Source organism: Heteronotia binoei, chromosome 13 (genome assembly GCF_032191835.1).
Source record: "Heteronotia binoei isolate CCM8104 ecotype False Entrance Well chromosome 13, APGP_CSIRO_Hbin_v1, whole genome shotgun sequence".
Lineage (NCBI taxonomy): Eukaryota > Metazoa > Chordata > Lepidosauria > Squamata > Gekkonidae > Heteronotia > Heteronotia binoei.
In genome coordinates this window covers 58706344-58721983 of record NC_083235.1, presented here as the reverse complement: position 1 = coordinate 58721983, position 15640 = coordinate 58706344, and the positions used below count along the sequence as shown (strand labels likewise).

At 40.5% G+C, this 15640-nt stretch overlaps 1 protein-coding gene across 3 annotated transcripts in view; it reads left to right on the top strand.

Annotated features, from left to right (window-relative positions):
- RPTOR (regulatory associated protein of MTOR complex 1) overlaps positions 1-15640 on the top strand; it is a 538471-nt gene that overhangs the window by 219148 nt on the left and 303683 nt on the right. For all 3 annotated transcript variants that reach the window (XM_060251925.1, XM_060251924.1, XM_060251923.1), the window contains exon 6: positions 10514-10689. In XM_060251925.1, the coding sequence (XP_060107908.1) occupies positions 10514-10689 (176 nt within the window). The remainder of the gene's footprint in view (positions 1-10513; positions 10690-15640) is intronic.

The following is a 15640-nucleotide window of genomic DNA, read 5'->3' as shown; positions in this document are numbered from 1 at the left end:
ATAGGTTCCAAAGCACAAGTACAAACACGAGACCTCACAGAATGATAGATGACTAAGTCTGTTAGCAAAGTAGGCACAAATCTTTGTGTGAGGTATAGGGCAGATGACCCGACACAGGCTTTACTAGGCCTGTGCACATTTTGAGTACTGGGGCTGTGACTAGGAAATTCACTTCTAGCCCAGTCACCTGTCAGGTTGGAGGTTTCCTAACTATCAGGAGATAACTTAATGGAATGGGAAGGCCCTGTCCATTTTTCATGTATTCATTCCCTTGTGTATTGACACTCTTCCCCAAAGCTAGTTGAAAATGCAATAACTCCCCTGACATTAGAAGTACACTGTAACATGTTTGGCTAATGGCATCAACAAGGAAGGAGAACATTTAAATAAGACCCTGTCTTTTTTCAGTGATAAGTGACTACTAGAACAAACAAACCCCTGAACAACAGAACTGAGAAGAATGGGGTGTAGAAGACTCATCAGAAGAGATGTTTGGCAATGTTAATGGTTCGGGCCATTGCTAGCAACTAAAAATTACTGATGCAGATACTTTTTTTCACTTATTTTTCTCATATGTATATAAAAAAGGTTCTTTTTTAAATTGTCCTAATCCCATCCTCAAGGGTTTTTGCAAATTTAGAAAGCAATTTTAGTTTCAGATGCAAATTCTGCTCTAGCCGGTTCCCCCACTGCTTCTTTCTTGTGGGTTCATGTCATTCTTGGCACTGTGATGGTTGCTCATGAGAAGACTGGCAGTTGCAGGGGGTACATCTGAAGCCCTGCCTGATTCCAAGGCAGGTGCTTAACTGCTGATATCTTAAGAAAACAAATTCCGTATGAGTTCCAGTTATCTGGCTGGAAGAAAAAGGCACCCCAGTCCAGCTCTCAATTATATAATTAACTATCTTCATTGAATTCAGAGGGTGTCTGCAAGCATACCATAATTCTGGATAGCTATATGAGCTGCTCAAGTGCGCTGCATTAAACAAAAGTCTGGTTAATCTTCCTCTGTCCTATCACACAGTTGTGTATATTTGAAGAAGGTTGTTATCTTTTAAGAGAAAATGGAAAAGGAAGATGTAGGGGAGTCTTTGCATGCTACAGGGCTATACAGAAAGGAGGACTGACACACTGGATTTCCCCATCTTATTTTCAGGCCTTTTAAAAATCTAGTTTGTGCTAAAGCACAATTTCCCTTTATGTTTATATCTTCTGTATGTGTGGGTATTAAATGGAACTGTAGGAGTGCTTGTTCCTTTAGACTCAAGTAAGGTACATGACTAAATGCTTCTGATCAGAACTGATGAAATCAGTTTTGTAGTTTTCATTTGTTTGGCAGTGATGAATCTTTCAAGTTACCAGAGGAGTGTTATATTATATGTCAGTGGTGTGGGGAATTTTTTCCTAATCTGTTAGAAAAAAAGAAAATTGTTCCTCTCTGGCTTTGTTAGCACATAGAAGATGAGGATGCTGTCAGTTCTGAGAAATCACCAGGCCTTGCTTGCACTCAGTTATGAGAACTGCAATCTCAAGTTTCCACTCCTTGTCCTTTTGACCTCTCTTTGTCTCCTGTAAACAATTGGCTGTGTTGCTAATGCAGACCACAGCAACACAGAAAGGCACAGAACACCAGCTCCTAAACAGCTGCAGGTGAGACTCTGGACCTCTGAGCATTTTGGTCAGATACTATGCATTCTGAACAGATGGAATTCATGAAATGGATCTATCCCATCTCCTGGTAATCTCCTGTGCTCTCCTAAAAGCTGCTCCTCTCGATCAGGAGATCCTCAAGAAGAGTGTGATGTAGCATAGAGAAACTGGCAGAAATCACCCACTCTTCTCTGACTGGAGCAAGAGCTTGTACAGCAAGACAAGATTGTGCCAGTTCCCCCTTCCTTCTCCAGTCTTCTTCCATCACATTTCAAGTTTTGAGGAGCATGGGAAGTTTCAGGAAAGGCAGAAAGATCTGTCTCCTGCAGTCCCATGTCAATTTACAGTTTTTGTGTTCCAACCTGTGATGGGGGAAAACCCCATCTACATGGCATGTAGAAAAAAGGTAAAGGTAAAGGTAGTCCCCTGTGCAAGCACCAGTCGTTTTCGACTCTAGGGTGGTGTTGCTTTCACAACGTTTTCACGGCAGACTTTTTAGGGGGTGGTTTGCCATTGCCTTCCCCAGTCATCTACACTTTCCCCCCAGCAAGCTGGGTACTCATTTTACCGACCTCGGAAGGATGGAAGGCTGAGTCAACTCAAGCCAGCTACCTGGAAAAAACCCAGCTTCCGCCGGGGATTGAACTCAGGTCGTGAGCAGAAGGCTTCGACTGCAGTACTGCAGCTTTACCACTCTGCGCCACGGGGCTATGTAGAACCATGTGTTAAAATCACACCTTTATCTTTTGTTTCCTTATACTGCATATCCATTCAGAAGCTCCTCTGATAAAACTTTATAGATGAGGCATCTGTACTTGAAAGTATTGCACAGTGAGCCCAATTTAGTAGTTGTTTGGAGGGCTACAGAAGTACAAACATGCCTCTATATAAAAAGAGATTTCAATGAATAATTCCTAGGAACTGACCAGTAGGAGCTCCTAATCAGAATGTCTGTGTTCCAGATATACTATGGAACCATGTGCTCTAGATTACTAATGTTAGTTACTAATGTTTGTGTTACTTGGTAGTTGTAATTCTCAGGTTTATACTATATTACCAATTTTTCGATTAATGGCCAGGCAGTCAACTGAATGACAAGGAGAATCACTGCAGTCCTCGATGGCAGTGGACTAGAGTAATGACAAATGAGAGGAAAACCCACGGCTCCTGAACCTTTCTGAGAGTTCCACCTCCTTCATCTGAGAGTTATACCTCCTTGTCCATTGAATAGTATTGCAGCTGCATAACAATCCCTGGATGAGCTCCACCACCTATTTTTTCTACAAAGCAACCTCTGGGAAAACCTAAGGACATCTAAATGTTCCTAAGTCTTATGTACACTTAATTCTTTCTAGATTATTCAGGGTATTATTATTCAGGGTATTATTCAGGACATCTAAATGTTCCTAAGTCTTATGTACACTTAATTCTTTCTAGATAATTCAGGGTATTATATATGCAGCATAATGGTTGTGCTAGCAAATGGAAAGCTGCCCCAGACACTGTTGAAGCCAGCTTTGGAAATCAAGCAATAGTAATCCTTTTGTAGGACATAGAGTTGTGTTCAGTTGATTTTGTGCCATCAGAAAAGGCGTCTTCCTTGATACAAGTGCCACAGCTTCTTGGCCAGTTCTAGATTCTGGACTGCCCATTGTTCATCAAGTGACTGTTCCAGATTTACCAAATAAGAGGGTTCAGATGCTACAAAATAAGCCCCGGAATATTTTTGTGACAGATGGTGATTTTTCAGATTGCTTTTTAACCCCTGACAAATACATGACCAAGTTGCAAAACTACAGATATGGTATCATTCAGGTAGTGTAGTCGCTTTATAGAAGTTCGTGTTTCTGACATATATGACCATAACTTTGTCCAACCATAGCTTTTGTTGCAGTGCCTTTAATAGTATTAACTTAAACAACAGGATCTTCGTGTTGTGTTAAGTGATTGCACTTGTTACAGATTATCCTTGTTGATTATTTGACTGATCTCAATGCTGTATTTGACCAGAGCAGTAATACTGAAATAAAAAATGTTTTCCTTTAAATGGGTATTTCCAAAGTATGAACACTATTATTGTTTGGGTTTTTTCTTTATAATTACTATGGATCTCTTTGTCTAGGATCTCCATATTTAAGTTTTGGAACACAATTTACATTTATAATGAAAACAGATGCAAAGTTATATGTGAAAGGGACTGTGATGGATTGACACAGCCTTACACGTCATTATATAGCATCTGATTGGCTGGATGATGATGCCATAGTTGCTATGAGGAAAGGCTTTTGTTTTGTAATAAAATAAATTCTGACACTGCAGCTAAACAGGCTTGCAAACCAGCTCACCATTACTGATGCTACTTCCATTCGACATGAAATATGGAGGACATGGTTTCTCTCTACTTCTTCCTCAGTGGAAAAAGAATGCAAGAAACTTCTTCTGAAAAGTCAGCCAGAAAAAGGGGGGGGAGGTTGCTTTTTCTGTATGGTATCTAGCTCTACTATCAGATTTTACTATCAGAATGCCCAGTGTCTTATCTATACTCATTTACAGCGCTTCCCTCGTCCCCTCTTGAAATCTTATCTTCCAGCACCTTTCCAATGCCTCCTTCCCTTTTACCATTTTCCACCCCATTGCTGATTTTACCCTATTGCTGAGGGACTGAAATCTCTCTTCAGCATACTGGTAAATTTTAATAGCTGTTTTGAAACCTAGAATGCCATGCTTCAAAGGAAGAAGAAAACTCATATATTTTTTTTGTTGAATATCTAAAATACTCAGGGTGAATGAATTTAATACCATTTGTACAATCATTTCTAACCAGTGTTTGCAGATAGATTCAGATGGGTAGCCATGTTGACCTGAAGCAGCAGAACAAATCTTGAGTCCAGGGGCACATTTAAGACCAACAAAGCTTTATTTAAGGTATAAACTTAAGTATCTCAGTTCTTGCTTATACCCAGATTTGAACTTTGTTAGTCATGAAGGTGCCACATCTGTTTGTATGCTAATTCACTGCCCATTCATTCATTCACTGCCATTCATTCAACCACTTTAATCCAATCTCAGCTATAACTGCCCAGTTATTTCTGCCAATTGATTCCAACTAGCCCTTCCTGGCAACTAACCTTCCATCCACCCTCTCTCTTCCTATATGTAATGACTGAGAAAATTATGTTTCATTGTATCTGAAGAGGTGTGCTTGCACACAAAAGCTTATACCTTTATTAAAACGTTGTTAGTTTTAAAGGTGCTACTGGAGTCAAACTTTGTTCCATTGTTGCAGATGTATTGTATGAAAGATACATTTGATGCACATCTAAGTGTATGGAAGATACATTTGACATCTCTGTTAGCCTGGCTATTTTATGATCTTGACTCAGATTTCATGGCTGGCTGTTCCTGGATCAAGCATAACTTATAGTGAAGCAATTTCCTGTTTGGAGTGATTTCATTTTGTTCACTCTATTTTGGTTAATCTTATTGACATGAAAGTAACATTATCTGATATTTCTCCTGCAATTCAGTGCACTGAACAAAAAGTTGGTATTGGAGACTGGCTATTGCTTTTGGCCCCTTGAAAACACTGAACTTTGTGAAAAATCCACTCAAGCTTCCTGCTTGTTATCTTAAAAGTCATATGTCCTCTAAAGAAGGCATTTTATTTCCTTCTCTGTGTATTCCTTTTGCATAATTATCCTCTTTCCTTGACAGCTTTCTCCTTTTCTTTTTGGAATAGACTCCTGTGACAGGGGTGACCATTCTACTAAGTACTCCACTAAAACGATCATGTCATTGCTTCAGGTGTCAAAATTTACCTTTCAGAAAATGGCACAGTAGGAACAAGTAGTGATTTAAAATAAGTTTTGGTTTATTTAAACAGACTGGCAGGGAAGGGAAGGGAAGGGATGGGATATTTACATAGGTTTTGGGGATTCAGAAGATGTATGCAGAAAGTTAAAACTGAACACAGAACTACTTTTGAGGTACAACAGATTGTAAAGTTCTCCAAGAGAAGGGACACAGTGATCATGGGAGATTTCAATTACCTGGACACCTGTTGGAAGTCCAACTCTGCTAAAAATGAAAGGTCAAATAGATTCCTGACTTGTCTTGCTGACAACTTCCTTTTCCAGAAAGTGAAGAAGGAAACAAGGGGATCTGCTATCTTGGATTTGATTCTCACCAACAAGGAAGAATTGAAAAAGTGGAAATAGTGGGCACCCTGGGCAATAGTGACCATGTGATTTTGGAATTTACAGTCTTAGGGAAGGGAAAAGCTATATGTAGTCAGACTTCAGTTGGACTTCAGAAAGGCAAACTTCGATAAACTTAGAACTATGCTGCGTAAAATCGCATGGTCAGAAATACTTGGGAAGAAGGGGGTTCAGAAGGGGTGGGAGTTTCTTAAAAGTGAAATACTGAAAGCGCAATCATAGACAATTCCTATGAGAAGAAAACATGGAAGAAGCCTAAAGAAGCTGAGTTGGCTCCATAAATAGCTCTCTAAAGACTTGAGAAACAAAAAAGACTCCTTTAGGAAATGGAAGGAGGGCCTTATAACCAAGGATGAATATAAACAAATCACCAATGCTTGTAAAGAAAAAGTTAGGAAAGCTAAAGCTCAGTATGAGCTTAGGCTGGCCAAAGATGCTAAAAACAACAAAAAAGGGTTCTTTTCTTATGTTCAGAGTAAGAAAAAGAGCAAGGACATGATAGACCCATTGCAAGGGCAAGAAAGTGAAATTGTAACAGGTAATGAAGAGTGGGCGGAAGTGCTCAATTCCTACTTTTCCTCAGTTTTCTCTTTAGAGGGAAACGGTGCTCAACATGGCAAAAACAGAACATATAAGGAGGGTATGGAGTTCCAACCTAGGATCAGCATAGGGGTCGTACATAAACACTGAGTTTCTTTAAATGAAATAAGTCCTCAGGCCCAGATGAATTGCATTCAAGGGTTCTAAAAGAGCTTGCAGATATACTTTCTGAGCCTCTGGCTATTATTTTTTAGAATTCTTGGAGAACAGGAGAGGTGCCAGAAGATTGGAGGCGGGCGAATGTTGTCCCCATCTTCAAGAAGGGGAAAAAAGATGATCCGGGTAACTACCAACCCATCAGCTTGACATCTATACCTGGAAAAGTTTTAGAACAAATCATCAAACAATTGGTTCTGGAAGACTTAGAAAGAATGGATGTGATTACTAAGAGCCAGCATGGGTTTCTCAAGAACAAGTCATGTCAGACCAACCTGATCTCTTTTTTTGACCTTGCTGGATCAGGGGAATGCTGTAGACATTGTTTATCTTGATTTCAGTAAGATTTTTGATAAGGTTCCACATACTATCCTTGTTGACAAGTTGGTAAAACGTGGTTTGGATCCTGTTACCGTTGGGTGGATCTGTAACTGGTTGACAGATCACACCCAAAGAGTACTTATGAATGGTTCCTCATCCTCTTGGAGAGGAGTGACAAGTGGAGCACCTCAAGGATCTGTCCTGGGACCTGTTTTGTTCAGCATCTTTATAAATGATTTGGATGAAGGAATAGAGGGAATGCTTATTAAATTTGCCAATGATACTAAATGGAGAGGGGTTGCAAATACAGTAGAAAACAGAAACAGGATACGGATGACCTTGACAGGCTGGAAAACCGGGCTAAAATCAATAATGAATTTTAACATGGATAAATGTAAAGTTCTGCATTTAGGTAGGAAAAATCCAATGGGGGAGACGTGTCTTAGCAGTAGTATGCGCGAAAAGGATCTAAGGGTCTTAGTGGATAATACGCTTAACATGAGTCAACAGTGTGATGCGGTGACTAAAAAAGCAAATGCAATTTTGGGCTGTATCAACAGAAGTATAGTGTCCAGGTCACGTGATGTGATGGTACCGCCTTACTGTGCTTTGGTAAGACCTCACCTGGAGTATTGTATTCAGTTTTGGGCACCACATTTTAAGAAGGATATAGACAAGATGGAACGGGTCCAGAGGAGGGCAACAAAGATGGTGAGGGGTCTAGAGACCAAGTCCTATGAGGAGAGGTTGAAGGACCTAGGGATGTTTAGCCTGGAGAGGAGATATGGTCACCATCTTCAGGTACTTGAAGGGCTGTCATATAGAGGATGGTGTGGAATTGTTTTCTGTGGCCCCAGAAGGTAGGACCAGAACCAGTGGGTTGAAATTAAATCAAAAGCATTTCCGGCTCAACATTAGGAAGAACTTCCTGACAGAATGATTCCTCAGTGGAACAGGCTTCCTCGGGAGGTGGTGGGCTCTCCTTCCTTGGAGGTTTTTAAACAGAGGCTAGATGGCCATCTGACAGAAATGAAGATCCTTTGAATTTAGGGGGGGGGGGGTATTCGTGAGTTTCCTGCATTGTGCAGGGGATTGGACTAAATGACCCTGGAGGTCCTTTCCAACTCTATGATTCTAACTGACTTCACAAGGTACAGTGTTTCCCTGAAATAGGTTTAACTTTCATGAAGGTATTATTGATGTTAAATGTGTATCTTTTGATAAATGTTTTATATTTCTGGTTAACTTCTTTATATTTCTGGCTAACTTTTTTATATTTCTGGTTAACTTTCCCATTTTAAAATCACACAATCTTGAGCGTACCCTTCTTTGTCCCTCTCCGCTAGACCTCTTTCTCTGGCAAGGTCATTACTATCTTCCCTTTAAGATAAATAACCTGGGCCTTTGACACCATTTGAGACCTTTCACTGCCACCTCAAAACCCTTTGCCAAAGCCTGATCTTCCAGACTTCCAGTCTTTTCTCCCTTTGGGCATTAAAATTTAATACAGGAAACTGTTTTCCTTCTCAAGATGTGTTTCTTCGTTTTACAAATACTGAGACTGTTCTTAACTCCTGGGGGCAGCCTTCTACCAGAGTCTTTACTGTTCAAAGCCTCACCCCACATGGGCTCTGAATCAGACTCTGCTTTGTGTCCCTTGACACACACTAGAGAGCATCACAAAGACCACCACTCTCTTTTCCAGTCACTCTTCAACTGCTTCAGCTCAATGACTGCTTTCTCCAGCTGCCCGACACCCTCTTTTGACCGTTAGAAGCAGCTCACCAATCAGAGTGAGTTCCGTTAGCTGTCACTCATATGCACTGACTCTCAGCATACATATGCCTGCTGTCCGTCACAACTCCATTGGAATATCTCCACCTGATTTCTTTTTTTTACTCTTCACATCACCTATTAGGCATATGATTTTTCTAAATATGAAGAATGACTGGTTTAGTCAGATTTCTAGTTAATTAGTATCTCTGATCTCCCTTGTGGGTTTGGAGATGAGAATCAAGTATTATTTTGTGGTCTGGAACAAACACTTGATTGCAACCAGAAGTTCAAAACTAGAAATCTCTTGAGTGATAACCAGAAATCTTCTGGGATGTCAAAAATTACTATAAAAACAATAGAAAGATGATTTGCATCATGCATAGAGTACTTTGTGAAAATGCTTTCTATCTGCTTTTTAGCATTCTTATTCTTTTATAATAATTTCCAGTTAGTGAATCTTGATGACACAGCTGGCTTGTCCAGACTAATGTTTTCTGTCTTGTACCTGGTCTGCATAGAGGAAGTAAATTAAAATTTTGGGCTTGGTCTAAACAGATTGTTTTGCAAAAATGGTGGGAAAAAAGGAAGTAGCGTTATTGTGGAGCAAACTGCAGTAAGACTAGTGGAAAAACTTGTTCAGGTCACCCAGATCCCAGATCACTTAATGCCTTGTCTAGTTCCCTTGGCTTTCTAGCATCTAATGTTTAATTTTTTTTGCAACGACCATGACATTAACTTTAAACCAAACTTACCTCTCAGTTTCTTTGGAAAGCGCACAAAGCTGTAATATGACTCATTCTTAACTCAGAGCAGTGAAGACTTATCTGCACAGCCCTTGTTTCAGGTATCACTCTCAGTCTGCATTTTTATCTCCAACTGTCGACTAATCAGAACTAAGCAGAACTGAGAAACAGGATCTGTGAGGACATACGAGGGAGATCTGTTACCCCACCCCCCAGTGGCCCTCCTTCCCTCCCTCTCACAGTTGTTTCACTTCCCTGCTTCCTTCCTGACCTCCAGTTCCCATGGTGTCCTTCCATGTACTCTAGCTTTGCCTCCTATCATTGTCTTTCCTACCTGCCCACTCCTTTTCTCTACAAATCTAGTTCAAAATTAAACCACATTTGCTTAGGCAATCCAGAATGGCTGCTGAGATCTCATTCAATTAATTATATTTCTGTGCTGCTGCTAAAGAGTCCTGCTGAAGGCATCTTATAATTAAAACGGTATCACAATATAAAAATAAGCCATTAAAAACAAGTCATAAAACACAAGCTCCCCATTAAAAGGTCTGATCCAAAGCCTGCTTTGGACTGGCACCTAAAAGAAAAGAAAATAGGTGGTAGGAGAGCCTCATAAGGTAATCTAGGAAGATCTCAGCATTTTAAACTTTTCTTTTACTCCCTTCTATTTTTAGACATATAGACAAGGCTCTAACTTGGACTATGTCGTTCACATGGGCATCTTTCTATGCTTACAGAGGCAGTGCCTCTGCAAAAAAGTACCTACTTTCCCTAGGACTCTTTCTGTGGTTGAGGTTGTCTATACAATGCCAAAAGAGCACAGGAACGACATCTTTTGAATCAGCCATTAGATACAGCTTAGAGCTATTCATTCTGAATTATAATTGTGCATCAATATCATTAGCAATTTGAGTATTGTTGAATGGAGTGATTTGCTGAGCTCTGACTTCTGCTGTCAAAGATCCACACTGTCGGGACTTTCCAGAGAATGGTAGTTAATCAAAAAGAAGACTTAACTGTTTCTTGTTTTTTTTTTGATCTCCCATAAAGGTGGCTGCAATTAACCCAAATCATCCCCTTGCTCAGATGCCCTTGCCCCCTTCGATGAAAAACTGCATTCAGCTGGCAGCATGTGAAGCCAGTGAGTTGCTACCAATGATCCCTGACTTACCAGCTGACCTGTTCACATCCTGCCTTACTACACCAATCAAGATTGCACTGAGATGGTAAGTGATTTGCCTGCTGTCTGGGGGATAATGTGTGTTCTGTGCTCTGAGGCTTGCATGTTGTGCTGATAAACTTGTTGACCCAGATACTTCAGCTGCTCTAAAATTTCTCTGCAGTACTAAATTACAAGGATTTGAGGTGTTCATCTGGGAGAGCTTCTTATTAGGCATACTTTCGCCTTCCTGGCTTTGATTATCCTTCTGTTTATTACATTTTGGATTCTAGCAGGATACTTGTGTTTGCTCAGATTAAGGGACTTACTGCGCTGGAAATTAAAATAGTCTGTCTTTTCACAGATCACAAATACCATATGGTGTGACACAGTGTTCTATCAGTAAATTGTTTTTCAGACAAGACATAGTACTCATCCTCAAGTCCTCTACCTGTGCAAGTTCTGTTTGTGTTGGTGGACTTGCTTCGGTATTATACTTAATTGGGCTGTGAATCCCATATGTTAGAGATATGCTTCAAATAATCTAGTTAAGTAATACCACAGTGAACAAATTAAGAGGTATAAATAAAGATAATTGGAATTTATGTGGCCCTCTGCTAAGGCAGAGAAAGATGAAAGTTTACTTAAGCAAGTTAAGTCTACCAAGAAACAGAACATATGTATATCTGGTTGTTATGCTGTGCAAACATGTTCAAAGCTTTATTCATTTTAACAGTGTTCAATTCTGTCTTGTTTTATATGTCATAATGTTGAATTTATGATTCATTTCCTAACTTTTCTGATTTTGCACTGCTAGCTGAATTACTATGTTGAAACATTGCATCAATTTGGTGTTACATGCCTTGGCTTTCTATTGGCCAATTCTACACTTTACATGGCAGACCCAGCTGCTGCATATATTGGAGTATTTTGTGCAGCAAATATTTGAAAATGTGTATAAAGTTCCATTAGTGCAAACTATGGATGTGAACAAATTGCTTGGAAGAGTCCAGCCATCGACCTCAAGGCTCAACCTTTCCTCTCTAGCGGAATAAAACTGGCTGAGGGGAACATTGTCTGGGTCTAAGAATTCATAAATGCATTTTTAGAGGAGGAAGTAGTACAAAGTTCCTCGGAGGAAGTGGTTATGAAACCTTTCCTGAAAAGGCCATTCCTGGACCCAAAAGAACTGAATATCAGCCATGATGAATATCCCCTTTTGCGACAAGATGGTCAGGTAAATTGAGTCAGCTTGCTTCAGTTATTTTAGATGTCTAGGCCCATTTCAATCTGGTTGCAGGCCCAGCTTTTCTACAGAAATGGTCTTGGTTGTGCTGATGAATGGCCTTTACCAGGAGAGAGACTGGGGAACTGTGACACTTCTGATTACCCTCCTGAATCTTGCAGCGGCTTTTAATGCCATTGATCAATGTATCCTGGTAGATTGGCTGACTGATATGAGTGGGGGATGGGACTGTACTTGTGGGGGGCGGGAGGTCCATTCCTATTTGACTGATTAATTCTAGATGGCATATTCAGACAGTTCTGTACAAGCTGATGGGATTCCACAAGGATTGATTTTCATCCCCCACTTTTTTCACATATGTATGTAACTATCTGGGAGCAGTTATCCAGAGACTTGGAGTAAGGTATCTCCAGCACGCTCTTATTGTTTTTTGTTCACCTGAATCAGGTGAGTTAGTGAACATTCTGAACAGATACTTCACAGCAGTAACGAACGAAAGGGGCTGAGTAAATTGAAGCTCAGTCGAGCTAAGATGCGAGATCCTGCTGGTCAGTAATGGTGCCTGTTCAGATTTGCAGGGTCAGTCTGTTCCAGATAAATCATATTTCCTCTGAATGAACAGGTTTACAGCTTGGGATTCTTGTCAGACCTGGGTCTTCAGACAGAAACACAGATCCCCTCTGTTGCTAATACCACCAGTTCTGGTTAGTTCCCCTGTTGTGACCCATCTTGGATTTTGGCCACAGTTATCCATTCACTGATCTTACTGAGTCTGCCTTGTTGTACCGTACACTATCTGGAACTACTTCTGATGATAGTGGGAAACTGCTGTCAATTACACAATGTGATACTGACATTGATTGATCCCAGCAATAGAAATCACATTTTGCCAGCCTTAGAACAATGGCTTCTCATTTGTTTTCCAGGTTCAATTCATAGTGTTGATCATTGTCTTTAAAATTCCTAAATTGTTTGCTACCAGGATATGAAAAGGACCACCTTCTCCCATATTTTTTTGTCCATCCTTTAAAATAAGACACCCAAGGCCCTGCTCTGCCTCCATCCCTTTTTGAAGGTGAAGTGAGTGGCAGTGAGGAACAAGGGTCTTTTCATCTGTCTCAATCAAACTATGGAATGTCGTCTGCTTGGATTCTTGCTTGGTGCCAAACTTGTTTTCTCCTAGGCTTTTTCTCTGAGAGCCAGTTTGGAGTACTGGTTAAGTTCCCAGACTTTTATCTGGGAGAACTGGGTTTGATTCCCCACTCCTCCACATGCCACCTGCTGATGTGACCTTGAGTCAGTCACAAGTTCTTGCAGAGCTGTTCCTCTCAAGAGCAGTTTCTGTTAGCACTCTCTCAGCTCCACCTACCTCACAGGGTGTCAGAAAATAAAGGGAGCTTGGGGTATCATCCAGGCATATTGCTTGGTGATGAGAAAAGACGAAAGCAGTACAAACTATCTAGGGTTCACAAACTTCAGTCTGTTATGTATTTCTGGTATGTCTTAATGTAGCTAGGGACTTGGTTCAGTTGGATTTATTGTTTGAAACTACAAGCCATTACAAAACCATATCCCTAGGCATATATAAAACCAGGTTACATGAAAATAGCCATCAGTTTAACCAATATACCAGAGTAGGAAAGCCTAAATATATGCTTAGCATATTGTAATAAATTAGGCAGACACCTATGTAGGGAACAGCAATAGATTGCACATGTTCAACTCTCCTAGCTGCTGTGGAAAACTTGATGTCTAAACAGACTCATATCTGTTCTGCTCAGACAACGTATCTTTTCTGCATAACGGTAGGAAAAATCCAAATCATGGTTATAGGCAATGTTCCCTCTAAGCTGTGGAGTCTTGTGAGCAAAAACTCTACTTTGTGAGCTACTGGCGTTAACGTTGTGAGCTACTGCATAAATTATTGTGCTCTAGGGCCATTTTTACTGAGCTAAAACAAAAATGTGTGAGCTAGAGACTAAAAATCTGTGAGCTAGCTCACGCTAACTCAGCTTAAAGGGAACACTGGTTATAGGATAGGGGAGATTTGGCTTAGAAGTAGTATGTGCGAAAAGGATCTAGAAATATTAGTGGACCATATGCTGAACATGAGTTAACAATGTGGCTAAAAGGGCAAATGCAATTTTGGGCTGTATCAACAGAAGTATAGTGTCACTTTACTCAGCTCTGGTAAGACCTCACCTGGAGTATTGTGTTCAGTTTTGGGCACCACATTTTAAGAAGGATATAGACAAGCTGGAACGGGTACAGAGGAGGGCAACAAAGATGGTGAGGGGTCTGAAGGTCAAGTCCTATGAAGAAAGGTTGAAGGAGCTGGGCATGTTTAGCCTGAAGAGGAGGCGCTGAGAGGTGATATGATCACCATCTTCAAGTACTTGAAGAGCTGTCATATAGGCAGAGGATGGTGTGGAATTTTTTTCTGTGGTCCCAGAAAGTAGGACCGGAACCAGCGGGTTGAAATTAAATCAAAAGAGTTTCCAGCTCAACATTAGGAAGAACTTCCTGACAGTTAGAGCAGTTCCTCAGTGGAACAGGCTTCCTTGGGAGGTGGTGGGCTCTCCTTTTTTGGAGGTTTTTAAACAGAAGCTAGAAGGCCATCTGATAGCTATTTGGGTCCTGTGAATTTAGAGGGAGGTATTTGTGAGTTTCCTGCATTGTGTAGGGGGTTGGACTAGATGATTCTTTCAACTCTACAATTCTATGATTCTATAAGCAAGCTGGAAAGAAATCTCTCTGTGTGGTTGCCATATATAAAAGGAATCAATTTACCATTTTGATGAAAATGCATAATTACTGTGGGGTTTCTGTTTACCCCCAACAAATACTGAAAAAAATCCCCTTGTTTAAATAGATGGACCAACACCTATTATCTCTATTTTAGGTGGAGGTGGAGCAATCAGTGAAAACAATTTTTCTCATTATTTATATTTATAGTCATTTTTTGGTTTTACACCACTTTTGGGATTGGGGGCTGCCCACCCCCCAGGAAACCAGTCTTTGCAACCTGAATTGTTGAGTATATAGTAGGAGCAGGTAAAAGCCCTGTGTTTGTGCTCTATCAAAGCTTCCCCATGCCCACAGCCACATGGAACAGCTCAAATTGAACTACACTGCAGTTTTGGAAATGGGGTTGATCTATCCCCCAGCAGGATAAGTCTGGACGTCCTCTGAACCTCACAGTTTCCAAAGTTGAAGAAGCCATGAAGCCTGGGACTCTAGGTGACCCCTGCCACCTGTTTTCTGAGCTAATTGCTTCCCCTTGTGCTTCAAATTTTGCAAGTCTCAGAGTGATCTTCTCAACTTTACATATCTGGGGTGAGGAAAGTACTTAAGATTGTCCACTGAGCTGACTATCCACTGTTCAGATTTTCCAAACCTCTGATTTGACCATCTCAACTTTACAGGGGGAAGTTACTATAGATGACCCATAGCCACGTGTGTACTGAACTGTTCACCTGTGACCCCTGGCCACCTGTTTTCTGAGCTAATTGTTTCCCTTTGTCATTATTTGTTGTTCCACTATTATCACATTAAGTTTCAATGTTGTAATAGTTAAAAATGATTGTTTTCTTTAAAATAAACAGTTTTATAGATTCCCAACTGTGTCTTCTGGTTTAAAAATTGTAGGGTCAATTAGACCCCATTTACATTCTTGTAGAGTTTTGATGTTTTCAATGAGGGGTATGCTTGACCCCAATTACAAATTTTACTCTCCTTTGTCCTGCATTTCTGAAGTAAGTTATTCTTGAGT